We start from the raw sequence: 21,139 nt of genomic DNA on the forward strand, positions 1-21,139 counted from the left end.
AAAACCTAAGCAAGAACTCACAAGACGTCCTAGTCTAATATGAATGTTCATGCATGAGGTTTCTGAAAATATGCAATCAAAACAAACTATCTCTTTTTCTTTCAAGAAAACACAAGAATGATGCAAGAAAGCTTTTGAAAGAATCATGCAATATGAATATGAAAACTAAAGCCCTAGCATGATCTAATCTTTCTCCTAATTCAGCACTTTCTAATAGATTCTAACAATGATGATCTATCTCTTTTCTCTTGTGTTTTTTCTCTTTTTTTTTTCTTTTTCCGTTTCTGCAATTAAGCCCGTATTTATACAAAATAGATTTTGGCTCTTAAAAACGGTTTTTCAGTTATGCTGTTGAAACAGCAGAAAAACATACACGTTAATCGATTAAGCCATGGGGTTAATCGATTAACCAGTGTATTTTTAATACATGATTAAATGGTAAACTGCTTATATGTTATATGCTCATGCAATACATGATTTCCAAAATATAATATCTTTAATGCACAAAATCAATGTATATAAATGCATGAACCTAATTATCATATATTTCTAGACGATGTCTCATTTTAGTGGATTAATTACTTTATTAAGTCTCGTGAGACTCACACTTAAGTTTACCTAACCTAGACTCAATATCTATGACAAACATCTTAGACTTCTAAAAAGATAATAAAGAATAATAGCATAAGTCTAATAAGACACCACTTGAGCCTTCAGCATGTTGATTGTTGAGTCATCTTCAGACTTTAACTAATTCTTTGTCTTCATCAAAACATAGGCAAACGTTGTTAATGCAATCCTTGACGCTTTGCACTCTCAGTAACATATTCCAACTTCACAAGAATCTGAACCTCTTGCAAACTCATGGAGACTTCTTTATTTATAAGTGTATTGTTTTTATAGAAAGCACATGTTCCTTTTACTTTGAAATTTCTGACCTTCCAATATCCTTCTACATTCTCTTTTGGTTCCTCCTACTGTTTGTCTTCGATACACAAGGTTATGATCATATCTAACATTTTCCTCTACTTTCATGAGCAATATTTTTTGCATGTTCTTTTTCATATTTACATACAATGTATGGGTTTAAATTTTATATATGTGTTTCTTTTGTTTCATAATAACAATGCATGGCCAAGTGTTTCTACTTTCTACATCATGCAAATTAAAATATATTTTGCTAATTCATCATACTTGGTTATTATACTGTTAAATTTAAGCCTATCTTTAAGAAGACATTTCGATAATCCTAAGTCCTAACTATTACATTAGAAGATTAAAACTCATTATTATATCGTTCATTACTTCCTCAATGTCTCTCTTTCATGGTAAACTATATTGTAACGTTACATCTTCATGCATTAGAGGCCACATGGGAGGGAACGGTGTTGCCGTGGACGGCGGGATCAACAGTGGAGCACGGAGGAGGGGTTGCACCATTCAGGCAAATGATTTCTTTCCTGAGGAATCTTTTAAGAGTTGGGATAACTATGGAAAGGCTTTCTTGGAGACACCATTAAGGTTGAAGGATAGGATTGTTGCCCGTTCCAAGGATCACTTGGAGGTGTTGGAAATGAAGGCTCAGAGCCATCATCAGATGAATAAGACACTCAATTGGTGGGATCTCATTTGGTTTGGTATTGGCACCGCCATTGGATCCGACATTTTTGTCCTCACCGGCATTAAGGCCCGAGATTCGGCAGGACCCGAAGTCGAGTTATCTTATGTTGTTTCCGGTATCTCTACCATGCTCTCTGTCTTTTGCTACACCGAGTTTGCCATCGAAATCCCTGTAGCAGGTTTTGCCCTAGCAATTTGGTTCCTTAATTGATTGGAATTGAATTTTACTCTTAAAAATACATGGACAAACAATATATTTATAGAGTATTTAAAAAAATAATTTGCATGACGAAAGTATATAACTATATATGGTCGGAATTACTGATATGGTATTTAAAATATTTTTTTAGAGATATATTTTTTGAAGTTATTAGGATAAGGATAAAAAGAATTAGCATTCACAGAATATGTTTTAAAAGTAAACAGACTTAAATGACATAATTAATTACATTTTAATTGTTTCAAGGATTTAATTTTATATTAACTTATTTTATCCTAATGATAAGTTTTTAATACAAAAATGTAAGAATAAATTATTTTTTATCATTTACTTCTTCCTCACCTAGTAAATAGAATCCCGTACAAAAAAAGTCTCAATGGTTCATAACACGAGGATAAATATATGATTGTTATAGTCATATAATATGATAATTATACTATATGTAATTAAGTATGATAACTACTGATTTGCCTGTGCAAAATTAAGTAATAGGCAAAATTGTGTTGTATATGTGCACTTGGGAAGAGGCCTAAAATTGTCAAGCTGATATGAGAGGATCTTGAGCTCAGTGAAATAATTTGTCACATTCAACTCACCTTGCCTAAATTTGGCTATTGACTCCTGCAATCAGAAGCTACTACATGGGCCATTGGTGCAAGTTCGTGGGCCATTGGTGCACCCTTGGTGCGTGTGTCTGATGCGTTCTGACTAGGTCCTGGTGGAAGAAATGCCTTAGTAATATGTGGAACTGACTTAGTTAGAAAAGCTTGAGCCTTGGTCACGATGTGCTCCATTGGCTCGGTCAGAAGTTATGTTGCCTCGGTCAAGCTTTCTCTCATTGTCTTGGTCACAATAACGCGTGCCTCGACCAATTGCATCTCGTTGATGCCCATGATGTCTTAGTCAGTTCTGGCTTGATCATGTACGCCATGGCACACATCTTGGCACGATGATCATCGATCAGACTTGGCCACTTGGCACGATGCTCCTCGGTCATGTATGGCTTAGCATGATCCTCCTCGGTCATGCTTGACTACTTGGCATGATCCTCCTCGATCAGACTTGACTATTTGGTTCATGTTTGACTTAGTTTGTGTGATATGTTGGACATGCCTTTCCCTACAAGGAACATACTCTTGGCATAATTTCTCTTCATTGTCTAATAATATAGAGACACTAAAATGGATATATGTTGTAATGTATAAATATAATAAGGTTCTCTCCCAATATAATATAATATTGAATATTTTTCGGTTGTTAGTTGAATATTGGATTTCATAGTACTCTTGATTCTTCAAGGCTTACGAAGTAGATTCAGACTCCTCATCATTACTGGAGAGGACAATCATGTGAATAAATAAAGAAAAACAAAAAATAATGATATTTGTATTTTTTAATTGATTGGAATTACATTTTTACTCTTAAAAATACATGGACAAACAATATATTTATGGAGTATTTAAAAAAATGATTTGCATGACGAAAGTATATAACTATATATATGGTAGGAATTACTGATATGGTATTTAAAATATTTTTTTAGAGATATATTTTTTGAAATTATTAGGATAAGGATAAAAAAATTAGCCTTCACAGAATATATTTTTAAAGTAAACAGACTTAAATGACATAATTAATTACATTTTAATTGTTTCAAGGATTTAATTTTATGTTAACTTATTTTATTCTAATGATAAGTTTTTAATACAAAAATGTAAGAATAAATTGTTTTTTATCATTTACTTCTCCCTCACGTAGTAAATAGGAATCCTGTACAAAAAAAGTCTCAATGGTTGAAAACACGAGGATAAATATATGATTGTTATATTCATATAATATGATAATTACACTATATATGTAATTAAGTATGATAACTACTGATTTGCCTGCACAGAATTAAGTAATAGGCAAAATGATAAATTAATGATTCCATCTATAGTTGTTCTTTTCAATTGTAGAAATGACGCACACCCAGAAAGAAAAGATGTATTTTTTTATACACAAATATTGGTAGTGTCAACTAGATTATCAAGTTGTTGGAATACAGTAACTGCAGAAGAATATTTTTTTTTTTTTACATATCTCTTTACTTTTTTGGGATCTATCAAAGTGTTTGTAACCAGCCCTCCCAATAACTTGTTCTCAGGAATTGAACCATTGACTTTAGGATCTAATAAGACTTTATACCACAGACCAACACCTTGTTGGTATTGGTGATCTAGTTTGATGTTGACATCTAATTTCATATTTTGGACCAATCAGATTTTAACGAGTAATATAAAAATATTTTTTTTGTTTTTAAAATTTTTCTTTTTATTAATACAACAATATCTGATTGATTGGACATCTTTGTTCTTGGGTCTGATATTATTTGGGCATAAATAAACGTAGTCCTGGTGGAGTCAGGCCCAACCCATGGGTAGTGGGAGAGTCTCACTTACAATTTCATTCTTCTCAACCATTGTTTCTCTCTCTCTCACAACCGAAAACCCCAATATTCTCTTCATGTATCTTCTTACACACACGTTTCTTTTGAATACTTCTTTATTTATTTAGAATTTTGGGTATTGATTGTGATCAAAGATAGACTTTTAGTTATGCATTGTTCATAGATTGTCCCCCCTCCAACTGTTTGATCTAAATCCTCAACCATATGTTGTCTTGTGCCAAAGACTATGATTTTCAATTAAGTTTATATTATAATATTTTCAATATCCATTTTAACTCAGCTTGGCGTATTTTAGATTTTTCTACTACTATACACTTTCTGCAGAAATTATGTCATAAGAATGACACATTTAATGCTTAACACAATTGACTTATTTTCCTACCTTATTTATTGTGTAATTTTTCCTAGAATGAAAGAAGAAACTGTCTATGTGTGGGAACGTGATTGTAATGTGTTGAAGAAATTTGAATTTGCTTTGCAATTAGGTATATTGTGAATTAGGAAGTATTGTCTATAAACTCATCCACAACAACTAGTACCTAAAACTTATAAGTCAATGTTGTCATATAATTTTTGAAGTTTTGAATCACTTCAATATGATATATCTATGAGGAGGAAGTCTTTCCTGCAACGATGAATGAATCTGGTATAGGAATCACCATGTTTTTTATTTATTTATTTTCTCTTAATTATGCTTTCATGCAATATTTCTTTTGTTTGATAATTTTATTTTAGTTTAGTTTTATCTTGTGTTTCGAAAATGTTGAAAGAAACAATTGAGTTAAATATTACATCATAATTGGTTCATAGTTTATGATTTTGTTTTATATGTCTTTGTTCTGTTTGATGGAATGCCTGAACAAATATTCAGACTAAGCCATTATATAATTTTAGATTATCAAAATTTGTTATGTATTGACTGCTAACCATTTTGCTGACACCTGACTTAATCAGAGAGAAGATAAATCATATTTTATTCATCTTTGGATTTTAATTACCTTCCATTTGATAGCCACCTAGGTTGCTGTGACTGATTTGGTTAGTTGAGTATGTGGTTATTCAGTTATTATAGTTAACTTTTTCTATGAGCTCATATTTCATTTTGTAATAATTGACTAAACTCCAACAATTTTTGTCTGATCATGTGTCTTGGTTATTGCATTGCAGATAGTTGAAGAAAAGGGGATTGAGCTACTTTTATTTGATAAAGAAACCATAGAATATGAAAGAGGAAGAGGTTAACCGATGCCAGATTCAGGAATGGTACCCCAAGTTTAAATCAGTATCCATCAAAACCCTAATTCATCAACTTCCAGAATCTTTTGTTGAGTACCTTCTTGATGACTCAGGACCCTTCTTGTTGCCAACGTCTGTCTCAAATGAAGATGCATTGCCTAATAGAATTCACAATCCTCATGAAGAAGAAGATTTTCAGGTGTCTGAAGGATCTGGTGATGAAACAGAAGAGCCTCCACTGCCCCCTACTTTCCCGGAACTTGAGCTGCAAGTTAAGGAATCTATTGAGTCCCTTGACCGTGTAGTGTTCTCCAAGCTGAATTGGAGTGCATCAAAAGACTCTGCTTGGATAAGTACAACAGGTACCCTTAAGTGTACTACTTTCCGTGAGATTGCACTCTTGTTCAAGGCATCTGACTCATTGGTCCATGACCTATTACATGCCTACGATTCCTGTAATGATAAATCTCTCTCTAGGCCAAAGAATTTCTTTCTTGCCCTCCGGAAATGGTATCTGTCTCTCCGGCCGGAGATGAAATTTCGATGTTTTGTAAAGGGTAACAAATTAGTTGGAATTTCACAGCGCGAGGTGACTACACTTTATCCTCTTCTTGAAAAGAAGAATGATCTACTACTACTGATACAAGAGTTTTTCGATAATCATGTGAGAGATAGATTTGAATCAGAAAATTACACATTTGATGTTTACATTATAAAGGATGAGAGAGTCAAGGTTATGGATTTCAACCCCTGGGGTGCTTTTACATTGCCATTGTTGTTTACATGGGATGAGTTAGAGCAAGTTCTTGTTAGTGAAGAAGAAGAAGTCGAGTTTAGAATTGTAGAACATCAATGTGCTATTAGGCCTGATCTAAAAACAGCAGTTCCATATGATTACTTGGATTGCGACCCTGGAAGTGGTTGGGATCAATTTATGAGGAATGCAGATGAAGAGTTACAAAGACAGACTAAATCTCCAGAAGTTGGTGCTTCAGCTTGAGGCTTAGATGTTTCTTAACTGTTATTTTGAGATAGCAAATAGAAAAATAACTTCTTTTTTTAAGTTGTTTATTATTCCATGAGATTGTAAGTCTTGTTGTGTAATGGTTAACTAATTGACTGTTTTTGAAATCAGAAAATATCATCTTGAAGGAGTATTGTGTTCTAGAGTGTCTAACGTTTAAATTCTATCGGAACAGTGAAAAGCTCAAAATGTGTTTTTTTTTGGAGCTACACAGTGCTAAATCTAGCTACATTAAAAGCCATAATTTAGTACCTTCTTACTCAGTTTATGATGCTGGTTCATCTTGAATTCTATGAAATTTGAAAGCATGTTAACTTGCCATTAATGAAAATATCATATAAAAAACCATTAAATTTGTAAGATTTTTTTGAAGTCATTACTCATTATGCCATGCAACGTTTTTCATCCAAACTTGATGTCGAACACCACAATTTGGGACCAAAACGAAAAAAATGTAGGGATTAATTTCAAATCCACCAACATTTACATGGCAAAAAATGTATCTAAGCCTATTATAATTGTTAATGCAAGGTAATATTATTATTGTTGTTATCAAATACTAAGAGTTTTAATTATTTAAAAAATATGTAGTACTATTTTAAATCTTATAAGCTAACTTAAAATCATCACTTGACCAACTCTTTGACAAACCTAGATTATAGGCTATCTGAAAACTTTTAGGTAGTTGAAATCTAATAAATTATGAGCAAAAAACTTACAGCTAATAAGATTAATTGTTGAATGGTTATAGTATTTGATAAGTATGTCGATATATGTAAGGTGAAATAAGCTAATAGCTTATAAGTCGTATGTTATCCTAATTAGATTATAAAATATAGGTTTGTAAGCTAGTAGCTTATTAAATAAGTTCATTTGCTAAACAACATAATAAAGCTGTTTAATTTTAATCAAATAATTTACTTGACAAACTTTTACACTACCTCATACTAAACTCCAAGTTGATATTGGAGGATAACACTCCTGCACCAAACCACACATTATAGACCATCCTAAGTCGGTAAGTCCTACCTAAATTTATGTACCAGGGGCATGAAATTGTTGATCTCATTTCTCATTGTCTGAAAATTCTAGTTTATTTTGTCCTTTCAGAAGTATCAATGTATAAAGTCATTAGCTCTCCAAGAAATCTATGCAGCATTATGGACAAAATTATGAACGACATCTTCTGAAAAATTATATATCATCCTGATTCATCAACCTTGAGTTTAGCACTACGTTCATTTCTGATTATGAATTAAGTGGTGTCTTGTTCAGTCCAGCAACAGATTTTCCAAGTGCATTTCTCAATACTAACATTGCACCCTTGCACTAAGTAGTAGCTGATGTATCAAGGCACCACTGAAATGGTTCACTTGTGGGGGGAAAGTGAAAGATTATGAGCGGTAAAAATAAATGTGACTTGAATGCATACATAAATTACCATCCATCACCTTATTGGCTTATTGTGACTATTTTATAGAATGTTGGATGATCCATATCATAGAGATGGAAAGAAATTTTACATTGGTTGTGTACTCCCTAACACAATATTCATGTCTTATCTGGGCTTAATATCAGCTATGTATAGTATGAAGCACACATAAAACAAGTAAAAATTATAACTTGAGCTAAGCATGTACAAAAGGTGGCCCAGTATGTTCCCACCTAATAGGGTATGATGAAGGGATGAAAAGGCTAGTTCCACGATTTGAATCCATGATCTTCATGTCATAAGGTAAACAACCGAGACTGACCCTATATGAATTAAGCATGCAAACAACCTTACTGTGCTGGCTGTGTAAAATATCATTGCCATATGCAGAAAACTCAAACTACTCAATCAATATTTGAAGAAAACACATCCACAGATAAAATCTAAAATCCAGTCACTGATAACTCGCAGGTTGGGAAATTTTTCAAATATCAGATTAACACATAGGGTATATCTGAAAATGACTAAAAGCAGCAACCAAATTTATCTCAACATCTGAAGTTTCGTCCTTTTCAACAACTCTAATGCTATCTTAAATACATAATGTAAATTAACAACTCTATCGAAACACCATCTTTCCCAGCCAGCTTGACCCAATACTGCAAATTCATACAAACACAACATCAGAACCAATTGGCAACAAATGAGAGTCTTAGCATATAATAAAGCAATGAAAAACATAATATACTTATAACAAAGATTTGTTGTCTCAAATCACATCCTTAATCATGTCCCAAACCAATGATAACAAAGAAAAAATAATTTTTTTTATCCACAAATGCTAGTACGTTAGTATTTATTGTAGGCGAGACTCGAACCTTCAATCTCCTTCACTCCACTCTTTTTTCCTAACCATCAAACCACCTTATAACTCATTTTTTCTTTCAAATTTGCTAAGTGATACTCGAACTCATAACCTCCCCGACTCCATTCCTTAAACTCTTCACTTTAACCATCATATCACTTTATGACTCCAAAAAAACAATAATAATAATGTTTAAAAACTTTTAATAGATATAACATGTTTTTATTAATAGGATATAAGATTTAGGATAGAGTTTGGAACAACTTATTTCTATTCTTAAGGATGATAACTGAGTAAGAAAAATAAACCTAAAACCACTTACCAGGAGAAAGCAGACAAGCTGAGAAGGAATGGTTAAACTAAATCCAAACCATTCACCAAGGAGAAATGATGGAAACTCTTCATTTTAGCATTGTCATCTTCGAGAGATTTAGTTATATTGCTACACTCTTCTCTTGCTCTATCCAACTTCTTTTTGCAAACACTCATTTCATCATGGAGTGATTGGAGCTTTGCTTTCATTGCCTCTATTTCTTCTTCCTTTTCTTTCAGTTCTTGCTCCACATTTTTTATGAACTTTATGTTGCACTCTCTTTCCTCTTTCAACATCATAGAGTGCTTAAAACCCTGTCTTGCCTCAAGAATATCTGCCAACTTTTGTTGCAGCCACTCCACATCTACTTTTTTATGTTTCATGTCGTCTAGAATAACCATCATATCTTGCAAACGATCATCATCGGTTTCAGCGAAATTTGTTTCTTGTAGTTCGATGATCATGTCACCTATGACCTCTAAGTACATTGAACGGTATTTAATTGTTGATATTGTAGAATTCTGAAAAATATCACCATGAACACTCACAACTTTTCTTAATATGTCTATCAATTCAGGCTTCACTTCATACATATCAAGTGTATCCACCATTGCTATGCTCTTTTCAACCATATTAACATCAGAATTGCCAACTTTTTCAGCCTCTTTTGGTGTCAATGAAAGAGCTTGATTTTCCTGCACAATATCAAGTAATAGATAAATTAATGATTCCATCTAATCACACATGCACACCCAGACAGAAAAGATGTATTTTTTTCCTACACAAATATTGGGGCTGTCAACAGGATTATCAACTTGTTGGAATACAACAATGGCAGAAGAATGTTCTATTGGTGATCCAGTTTGATGATGTTCAGTAATCTTCTTTGAGGATCTCAATGAGGCACCGTGAGAAGAAATCATCATAGAAGCTGGAACCAAACTCTTTCTTTGGGAATTAGGGCATTCCAAAGAATCAGACTGAAAATTGTGCATTAGCCAACAAGTTACCCATTAGAAATAAAGTAATGACTACTGAAAAGGGAGAAAATAATGAGGGAAATTCAATACATAAATCATAATAATATGTTACACGCATTCTCTTTTTATATCAACAAGTTAAATTACTTCTTACCATATTAATTCACAACCCACCATGTTTTAAAATGCAAAATTATGAATCAGTTCTTGCGAACTGGTTCGTAGTACACAGAGGATTTGAGTGAGTTATACAACTAAGATAGATAGATCATTGTAAATCAGTTTATGTTACTAACATTCACTAACAGAAAACATACATTCAAACGACTGATTCATATAAATTTCATTGTAACTATATTTGCCTATGATGAAACATAATTCTTAAAAATATGGAGGCACAAACACTAAATATTTATATATTTGGAGAGCACTAGCAATAAAATTGCCTCAACTGTCAACATAAAAGCATTAAAGACAAAAACAATTGTTCTCTTTAACATTCATGTTATGCAACTTTGATAGTGTTTCTATAACACATGCTAGAATAATCAGTGAAAGACTCAGGAATTTACCATGTGAGACAACATATATATAAATTGGTATCATGCGTATCAAATATAACATACAAAAATGTTCATTAACATGAAGATGGTTGATCTAATCTTGATTTTTATTTTTATTGTAATGAATGGACTAAATTTTCTATGGATGGTTGCTCTCATGTTAATTTTATTTTAAAATATTTTTTTTATTATTAAAACTAAAACCAATATAAGAAGAACCATAATTAACATGACATTTAGATAAGCAAAATAGAACAATAGAGCAAAGAGATTTATAATAGGTAAATAAAATCCACAAATTCAAAAATGAACTTAACCCATCATTACAAAATTAATAACCATTTTATAAAAGACAAAATGCCCGACCTAACCTAAACATGCATGTTCCTATGTAGAATAGATAAATAAAAAATGAAAATTTGCGTATGCACTTATCTTCACTATACTCTATGTCATATCTATTCATTGTCATCTTTTTCTAATCATAATTTTATATAATAAAAAGGTATGATTAAGTAGTAGCAATGTGAAAAGATTATTTATAATTTCAATAATCTCTCACTAAAAATAGGAGTGATAGTTAAACATATATCCAATATTCTAATCTCCAACATGAAAATGATAAAGAAAATAGAAAAAAAAATGATTATTTTCTATGAAGAGAGAAGAATCATAAACCACAAGGTTTATTTATGCTAAAATAAAAGCCAAGAAATTAATATAATATTGAGAGACACAAGAGAGTGGATATCATAAATGACTTACCTGGTTGCTGAGTGAAGCAGAATAGGAAGAATCCTCAGTGACTTCATTAGTCTGCTTCTTTTTTGTTTCCCCTATATTGTTGTTTGTTCCTTCCTTTTGTTGTTCATTGTTTTTTGGTTCTGCTGGTCTCCCCCTCTCCCCCTTAAGCTGCATGTTATGGTTTGTAGTGTTATTAGACAAAGACAACACAAAAGTTAACAACACTTCACTGAGATGGTGTATTTGTGATTGTTTTGTACTTTGATTATTGTAATATCTGGCCAAAGTAATTAAATACTATCACTTTTTGATATTGAGTCTATTCTTGTTTACTAAGGAAATTTGATCTTCAGATGATTTTATTGAATATTGTTTATAGTCAAAGAAATGGAAAAATTATAATATATTTTAACTAATATTGCTGATATAATTAAGGAAAATAGAGAAGAGAGACATAATACAAGTAATTGTTTTAGGTCAAATATACTTACTGTCTTGGGAGAGTTAAGCAATGACGAATATATTAACAGAGAATATGATTGTTTTATTAGGTTTTAAGTAAAATATACTACCTTAATCCATTACATAACCTTAAAGTCCATGGACTAAATTATTGAATTATGCAAAAAGATGTCAATCCATGTTCTTAGTGTCAAACATTGTCTGGTGGTGGATCGCTACCTAGCACCAACTGTATTGATCCATGGTCATTGTTCACACCACGCCTCGGGTCCACAGTCGTGGTAGCTACCGCACTCTAGCCATGGACTCTACTAGAACTCTACGAATTGCACTGCTTTAAGAACACAGTCATGTATTCTCACATAATTTTGTCCTGGTCCACTTCCTTGATCATGAGCCATACACAACAATCTCTACCTTGGAGAATATCATCAGACTCCACTTGTTAGACTTGGGTTAGGGTTGCTTCGAAGTCTAGCATCAATGATTTTTCATCAAGCCCGGACAATGCCTACATTTTTCTATGGTAACCAGCTTGGTTAACATATTAACTGCATTTTCTAAAGTGTGAATCTTCTACACTAGTACCTACATAGAAACTATCAACTCTATAATCTTGTAAAACCTTACATCAATATGTTTGGTCATAGTATGATATGTTTGTTTCTTTTCCAAATAGAGAACACCCTAACTACCACTACGAAATGAAACTCCATATCACACAATACCTAAATCCTTTATCGGCTCCAAAAGTCATAGGGCTTCCTTGGAAGCATCGTCAACTATCATGTACTCAACAGAAGTTATAGACATTGCAACAACAAACTGAATTGATGATCTGCGTGTAATTAGACCTTCTATTTTTTCAAGTTATTTGCATAGATCTGAATCCATATAACGAAGAAATGAAGGATTACCATGTTGGTTGACAAATTCACTTAGAAACCTCAATGTTGCTTCCTTGGTTTCAATATTTACTTGCAAGCTCAATTTACTACCTTTGCTAGATTTGAGCTAGTGCAAATCATAGCACATATTAAACTACTAACTGCACTTGCATAAGAAACCTTTAATATGTGTTCCTTTATGCATCTTCTTTCAATAATGACTCAGGGAAATCTTGAAGTGATTTGCCGATTAAGTACTCATCACCTTGGCATTGCTCGTATGAACTTTATCTAACGTCTGTACAACAATGAGATCGTCTTTTAGCACATTATCTCTTGTAAAGTTTGTCTGAAGACTAGGGAGAAAATCTCATTATACTCAACACATTTGTACATGTAAAATCCCCTACCCATGTGAAATCCCTTTTGCACTCAATATCACATTTATTTGGGGCAATGGTACAAGCTTAGAAGTATAGTTCTTGGGCAAGGATTTCATGTCATCCATCATGGCACACATCCATAATTCTTTCTTATGGTTGCTTATGGCCTCTTGAAAGCTAGACAGATCTCATGAAGTGATATAGAGATCAACATAAGCCATATTCTTAAACCATGTTAATATAAACAACTAACATATCTATTTAGACACGCGATTGGTCTATTCCCAACAAAGCTATCTATACAAAGAATGATGTTGTATCAATTGTTTTTTGGTTCCCTCTCCATCGATCTATGAATGTGTTAAGAGAGTTTCATAGATTATTTAGTTTGTGTTGTAAGACTACCGCTAGTTGTCATATCTAAATAATCCCTCAATACTCCTTTGATATTTTACCACTATCAAAAGTATGTGACTCTTTCTAGCTTCCCTCTCTATTACTACTTTTATATATGACTATGCATACTAACTGAGGTTATCAAAGTTGTCTTTTAACAATGACCATCCCACCCTAAGTCATCTTCCGATTTTAAAACATTATAATCTCATGATAAATACTTCAACTAAGCTATAATTGATTTTTGGACTGTCCAAACTACTTACAGTAGTCGATGCAAAGAAGGTAAGTATAATCATTGGGCCTCACCCATTCACTATACTCCACAAGCATTTTCACCTCGACTCATGTGCAACCTTTGATCAGCATCATCCTTACATCAAAGTACTCATTTGTTATATCTTTGAAACAACAAATCTTTTATATTAATTTTATCTCGAATTACATAAGCCCAAGATTCCCAAGATTCCATTTTTCACTTTGTTCTCATTGCCTTATTCTAGTTAGGACTATTTTTTTACATCCTCACTTCCTAATGTATGGTGTTTTAACTCTTATCCCCTCACATATACTAGTGAAGCACCTAACTCAAAAGTTCACTCTTTCCCATTTTCATCTCCATTCTTTCATATTCTGAGAACAACATGCATGCATTTTATATCGGTTAACACATCATATTATAAGAGTAAATCATAAGGTAAGTAATGTTCATCCATGAATATCTACACAATCTTTAAACATTGTATTTAAATAAATCCAACCAATTGAATGTAGTTAAGAAATAAAAAACTCATTAATTCAAACAAGTAGATAATTAATTAAATGTGTGGTTTCTTAACACATAAGGGACCTCCAAATTCATGGTATCACAATGATTCTCCCTTACCTGTGGTTTCTCATTGAATCGTTTCTTCAAAGGAAGGTAGTGATGTCTCGCTTCGTTGTCCAGTCTCAAGGTCTTGTTGAATATAGGTTCCCACCAAACAAGGAAAAATCAATAAATTAAGTTAAAATGTAACACTTACTTAAAAAACTAAAAATAAACTTAAATCATTTTCCATCAATCCAATTCAATTTCACATGTTTCTTAATCTTCATTTAATTTATCATTAGAATGACTTTCAAAGTATTTTTGAAATAAAGCCTCCTTTAGACTCTCGCAATTCAACTAAATAAAATATTTAAAATTGTAACTCATCAAACTTTAAATTCATTTTCAAAACAAGCATACAAGATTAAATCATTTGATTCACATTAAGCATAAGAACTAAAGACCTCTTGTCTAAGGACATGGAAATTCGGTTATACCTTAATAAAGGGAAGCATCTTTTCTAAAATAGTAATGTTTACTTAATAAATCAATTCATTATTGATAAAAAAAATACTTTTAATGCATTTCAGATGGAAGATAAACACAAGTCATCCCAGTTTGATTATCTGAACCACATTTCAAAAGCAACTATTTCATCCTAGCACTTGGTTCCTAGGATTAAAACACATATTACAAATTATGTAATTCATATTGATTTTATTGATTATGCAAAAACAAAAAGCAGGGCCTTGTGTACAAACTTATAAGCAACATAGAAGATTGCTTGATAAGCAAACCAACTCAAGTTAGTTAATTAACTAACTTAATTACCTAGCAAATACAACCCAATGAAGCTTCTTGAATGTAACTAAAGAAGCTAAAGACAACATCACAACACTTGCAGCAAAGGATGAAGTGCAGCCGCAAAACGAAATGGATGTAGATTTGAATGCGATAATCATGTCCCATTGTTGGGTGGTCTAAGAGAGACACGACCTATGCTTGGGGGCACGACTTGACCATGGATCTCTTTGTAACTGGACGGAAATAAAAGGACACGGCCGTGTCCTGAGACATGACCAATAGTCCTCTCAAGGGAGAGTAAATGTTAATGATTCCAAGTTTGGAAAGAAGATAGTGAAATGGTTGAGGGTCAAGTGCTTTGGTGGAGATGTATGCATATCGTTCAGATGATTGAATGAGTAATAAATGGAAAAGATTTTGTTGAAGCCTCTCTCTAAGAATCAATCTCTATATGTTTCGTTCTCTCATAAAAGATATTGTTGTTTGCAATGCAGCATACAAAAGCATTGTCACAATATAGAAGAGCTGGAATTTTGAAGTGAACATTGAGAAATTGGATAAGTAAGCGACTCATTGTAATTCACATGAGGTAGTAGCTAGTGCTCTATACTATGTTTCAGAAGATGATCTTGCAACTATCTGTTGCATCGTCACAATACTCTGCTTCGTCGCATAGCTTGTGTTAATTAATGTTTCTGTAATGTCTACCATACTTCAACCCAACAAATAATTTTATCCAAACTCTAAACTGATTTAGATGGGTGAAAATGTGAAATAGATAGTGTGCATGTTTCTCCATTTTGTTTACATAAAATTGTCTCCTTAAAATCAGTTTCATTTTTTGTTAAATCAAAGTCTAAAAACTTTAAAAAAAGTAACACAAGATTAATTTATGCATAAAGTAAAACCCAAATGCAGTAGAGCAATTACTACAACAATCATATACAAGAGAGAGTGAATAGCATGGATTACATGGTTGGTGAGTGAAGCAGGAAGGGGAGAACTCATTACTTCATCTTTGTTTGATTTTGGTGGTCTTCCTCTCTTTCTCTTGGGCTGCATGGTAAGATAGTTTTGTTAAATAGTGACTATGGAGAACAAGCACCATTTCATTGCAGAGGAAATATCTTTTTTCTCATAAATACAATTGGTGGATTATATAAGTATATAAAACTCTTATATTATCGACATATGTTTGCTCTAATCCATAAACAGGGGAGTAATAAAATAAATGCATAAGGGGTGCTACAAACACAGACACATAAAACATTGCTGAGTTCTAAAAAAACTAACCTCTTCCACATGAGATTCTACCGTCAATTTAAACTGTTCCATGGTAGCACAATATGTTATTCCTGCAAAAAAATTGAACATGTTGATACTGTTAGTCTCATTAGCAAAACTAAGTCCCCAAAGAAACCTTAAAGATTGTTAAAAAAACAAGACATCAAAAAATGCATAACTCCTATGTACTCAATGCATAACCCTTATGTGGGCTTCTTTGGAGATTGCTAAGGACAAGATATCCATCATGGGAACTTTAGAAATATGGATTAAGTAAATCAAAATTGTTATAAAGCAAAATATGAGTACCAACCAGGTGTTGATCTAGTGATGTAAAACTCTAGTAGATCTTCAAATAGACTTAAGGTTCGATTCTTGAAAGTGAAACTTATTGGAAGAGACAATCACATATTCCATAAAGGGTTATAATGATCAAATACTCTTGGTTATGCAAAAAATAAAAATAGTGACATATGAGTAAACTGTTGAGACTATCCAAGATTAAGGGAAAAGCAATTACACAACCATCCTTCAACAAGTTACTATTCAGACAATTTGGAAGAAGCCTCGAATTAGATATCTTATTAACCATTATATTATGGAATCGTCCGGTGTTATTTTGTGTTAATGTTTTCACAGTAAAAACAAATGCATCAGTAGAACGTCCTAGTCTAATGGTGTAAGGTCTCATCATATCCCTAGATCTTCCAAAAAAAGTCAAAGATTTCATTTCTGTGAATAATATTTATTGAGAGGATAGTTACACGTAGATTAATTTCCCACCCATTGGATAATGAAATATTTTGATTAAACAAAAAAAATAAACACTAAAACAAATGTTTACTTTGAATTTATTTTCAAATAAGGGTGTATATGAGTAATTTAATCTTTAAATATAAGGACATACAAAAGAATTTGCGCACAATAAACTTAAGAGATAAGACACTTGTAAATGGGCCAACTAGTTCATTTACGCCTGAATCATTTCATACATCAGTTATACAACTCAATAAAAAAATGTATCTGATTTGGTATTTTACTAGGCCGGCAAATAAAGATAATTAGTTGACTTATATAAGTTATCCATTTTTGCGATGAAAAATTAGCTTAAATTGTATCACGTTCAGCCCATTTGTTTGCTAAACAAGTCAATCTATAAATATATTTTCAAGCCCAACTCACTTAATTTTACAAGGTAAACAAGCTAACATGGCAAATTTTCCCATTTTATTGATTCTTCCCTAATTTCACTAGATTTTCCCTTTGATGAATATATAGAAGAGGCAATAACATGAAGTTTTCACATAGAAACAATTTCATAGATGCAAAGGTAGAATTCAGAAGTTTTAAATAGGTGTGCAAATATTGAATTTGACCTTTAAGGAGTTTACTAAAAAATTATGAATATTATCCTCAAAAATCAAGGTTCCTATCCCCACCTGAATTTCACTAGATCCATCTTTTTGTTGGAAAATCTAGAGAGGGAAAATAGCCAATTAAATTGGTAATAAATGTATGAGCTTTTCAAAGTGAAGCAATTCAACATCCATGGTAAAATAACATGAAATATGAAAATGATAATTTTTATAATAAAAAACAATTTAAATAAATAAAGAATTATTATACCTTGAAATTTCACAAATCGCTTTGTGTGTGAAGGGCAATGCTCTATTTGCTTGCAGGCTCCGTTGTTGGGTACTTTACTTTATCCGTGACTCTGAGTATAAGATTTCCAAGATCAAGAAACTCTCAAATAAATATATTCCGCTCAACTCTTTTCTCGTATGTCAGGAAAATAAAATTTTGGTACAACTCAGTTTGCTGCAAAACCTCTCTTTCTTGTCCAAACACTCCAATCTACATCATAATCACATGGCATGATATATTTTATTTATTTCATAATTGAATCAGTTTAAAAAAATTGTCAACCACGATTTACTTCTTCACAAAAAGTAAAGTTTATTAAATGTATATTTAAAAACAAATTATATATGAAGGCTAGGTAAAAATCTAAATTAGAATCGCCTAATGGAGTTCTCTAAAGGTAAATCGAATTTGTCTAATCAAATGTTAAATGGTTGTAAATGATTTTGAGATAAGGTGATAGAAAACAAACCTAAGATGAATCAGTGAAATTTCAGAATAATACCATTTATAATTTATAGACTTCCTAAAACTTTTATAAACCAAAAAGGGCAAGTTTCTCCAATAAACAGGAATTGACATTTTTTGCCAGTGTCTTTTTGTATAAAATAATTTGAATAAATTGGTAAATATTGTGTATAAAGATAAAATAAATACTTATTTGACAAATAAAATATGTAACTCTTGCAAGAAGTGAGGTGTCACACATAAAATAATAAAGTAGAAATCATCTTCAATAATAGAGGAAGGTGTTGATACACAACATAAATTTTTTTAGCAGTTCAAATTTTAATTTTAAAATAAAGTAATATTAAAAATTATCAAACTCATTATTTACCTCATAATTTACTATTGGGCTCTCCAATATTGGAAAAAAAAAAATTGAACTTGAAAGAATAGTTGTAATTTGATACAATAACTATATAAATTTTTATGTCATCTCATCCTTTGTAGTGATTATGCATTTCCTTTTACAGAAGATCAGACATAATATATCAAGTATTAAGGCATGATTTGACATTTGAGTTTTACCCAATTTCTGTGATAAATATCAAAATATCAGCTATGTAGAGATATAATAAAGAAATGTATGTAATGGAGATGTTAGCTGCACACTGTTCTCAACAATTACCAAATTATATCATGTTCAACCCTTTTTTTTTTGCTAAACTAATTAATCTAAAAATATAATTTTAAGCCCAACTCACTTAGTTTTACAAGTAAACAAACTAACATGGCAAATTTTCCTATTTTATCGATTCTATCCGAATTTCACCAGATTTGCCATTTGATGAACATAAAGAAGATGAAATAACATGAAGTTTTCACGTAGAAACAATTTTAGTAGATACAAAGTTAGAATTCAGAAGTTTTAAATAAGGGTGCAAATATTGAATTTGACCTTTAAGGAGTTTACTAAAACATTAGGTATATTATCCAACAAAAAAATCAAGGTACTAGCCCCACCTGAATTTGGCTAGATCCATCTTTTTGTTGGAAAATTTAGAGAGAGAAAATGGTCAATTAAATCAATAATAAAAGTATGAGCTTTTTAAAGGGAAGCTATTCAAGATGGATGCTAAAATAACATCAAAAATGAAAAATGAAATTTTTTATAATAAAAACAATTTAAATAAATAAAGAGTTATTATACCTTGAAATCTCGCAAATCGCTTTGTGAGTGAGAGACAATGCTCTATTACAAAAGTAAAATTTATTTAAAATATATTTCAAAACTAGTCATATATGAAAAACGAAAGCTAGACAAAAATCTAAATTGTAGTCACCATATAGAAGTAATAGAGTTCTCTAAAGATAAAAATGATTTCGAGATAGGGTGGTAAATAACAAGCCTAAGAACAATCTTGTGAAATTTTAGAATAGTACTTTTTATAATTTAGAGTTAAGAATCTATGCACCAATAGTGTAAAGTTTTTTACATTGTCAGCACATTATCCTCTATTGATTTGTATTATTTTTGTTTGAGAGTCAATTGTGATTAATAAATTAATGGTGGATGATTTGACTAACAGTGTAAAAATCACCTACACTGTCAATGTATACATATTAAATCCTATAATTTATAGACTTCCTAACAAATATATAAACCGGAAAAAGATATGTTTGTCCAATAAACAGTATTTGACACTTTTTGCCACTGACTTCTTAATTCTTATATAGAACAATTTGAAAGTTGACTCATTATTATTGAGTATAAAGATCCTAAAACAATTATTTGACAATCAAAATATGTAACTCTGGTAAGAAGTGAGGTGGCACACATAAAAGAATAAAGTAGAAACTATATCAAATACTGGAGGGAAATACTGAAACATGACATAAATTTTTACCAGCTGAAATTTTAATTATGTTACAAAAAAATATTAATATTGAAAATAATCAAACTCAATATTTACCTCCTAATTCAATATTGAGCTCTTCAATATTGTAAAAAATTTGAACCCAAAAGAATAGATGTAGCTCGTAGGAATTTTTATGGCATCCTATTCTTTGTAGTGATTATGCATTTCTTTTTACTGAAGATCAGACTTATAGAAGATTATTTTAAAGGGCCGGAGTACATTTTTAGAACTTTAAACAAGACAATTGTAATTCATTGGACAAATTTTATATTTGAAAGAACATTAATTCCGCATAAAACAAATATAGATATATTAGGATGAATTCATTTACACCCAAATTAAATTATACTAGTTATACTTAATCTAAACCATCCATTTTCTTAAATATAATGAAAATGAGTTAGTGAAATAAATGATGAGAGAGAAAAAGAGAAATCTTAAACAACTTTTAAGTTTCACCCATTTGGTCGTTGTATTTAAGAAAATGGATGACTGAGATTGAGTGTAATTAGTGTAACTTAACTTCAATGTAAACAAATCTATCCTCATATATATATATATATATATATATATTTGGATAAGCATATGTTAGGGGGGATAAAGGATAAAGTAAGAAAATATTGTGTAAGACTGAGATGTCAACTAAGAGGGGATGAATT

At 31.5% G+C, this 21,139-nt stretch overlaps 1 protein-coding gene, 1 long non-coding RNA gene and 1 pseudogene across 2 annotated transcripts; 1 reads left to right on the forward strand and 2 right to left on the reverse strand.

The window, feature by feature from the left end:
- The first annotated feature begins 5,456 nt into the window (after positions 1 to 5,456).
- On the forward strand, positions 5,457 to 6,694 carry LOC109341607 (annotated as a pseudogene).
- A 1,721-nt stretch (positions 6,695 to 8,415) lies between these two features.
- On the reverse strand, positions 8,416 to 11,640 carry LOC109341608. The gene is made up of 4 exons (XM_019579549.1): positions 11,468 to 11,640; positions 9,942 to 10,139; positions 9,169 to 9,854; positions 8,416 to 8,640 (listed from the first exon to the last, which is right to left on the reverse strand). The coding sequence occupies exons 1-3, from the start codon at positions 11,618 to 11,620 to the stop codon at positions 9,201 to 9,203; spliced, it is 1,005 nt and encodes a 334-aa protein (XP_019435094.1). The 5' UTR covers positions 11,621 to 11,640; the 3' UTR covers positions 8,416 to 8,640; positions 9,169 to 9,200.
- A 2,827-nt stretch (positions 11,641 to 14,467) lies between these two features.
- LOC109341605 lies at positions 14,468 to 16,695 on the reverse strand. Its single transcript, XR_002106969.1, has 3 exons — positions 16,483 to 16,695; positions 16,162 to 16,245; positions 14,468 to 14,532 (listed from the first exon to the last, which is right to left on the reverse strand). It is a non-coding gene; the product is annotated as an uncharacterized LOC109341605 (long non-coding RNA).
- Positions 16,696 to 21,139: the final 4,444 nt, after the last annotated feature.

The sequence above is a fragment of the Lupinus angustifolius genome, unplaced genomic scaffold (genome assembly GCF_001865875.1).
Source record: "Lupinus angustifolius cultivar Tanjil unplaced genomic scaffold, LupAngTanjil_v1.0 Scaffold_520, whole genome shotgun sequence".
In the NCBI taxonomy this organism is placed as follows: Eukaryota; Viridiplantae; Streptophyta; class Magnoliopsida; order Fabales; family Fabaceae; genus Lupinus; species Lupinus angustifolius.

Coding starts and splice junctions, on each gene's coding strand:
- LOC109341608 (XM_019579549.1), bottom strand. CDS start 11,620: ATGCAGCTTAAGGGGGAGAGGGGGAGACCAGCAGAACCAAAAAACAAT. Junction 10,140..11,467: donor CTGCTTCACTCAGCAACCAG/GTAAGTCATTTA, acceptor CACAATTTTCAG/TCTGATTCTTTGGAATGCCC. Junction 9,855..9,941: donor TTGACAGCCCCAATATTTGT/GTAGGAAAAAAA, acceptor GATATTGTGCAG/GAAAATCAAGCTCTTTCATT.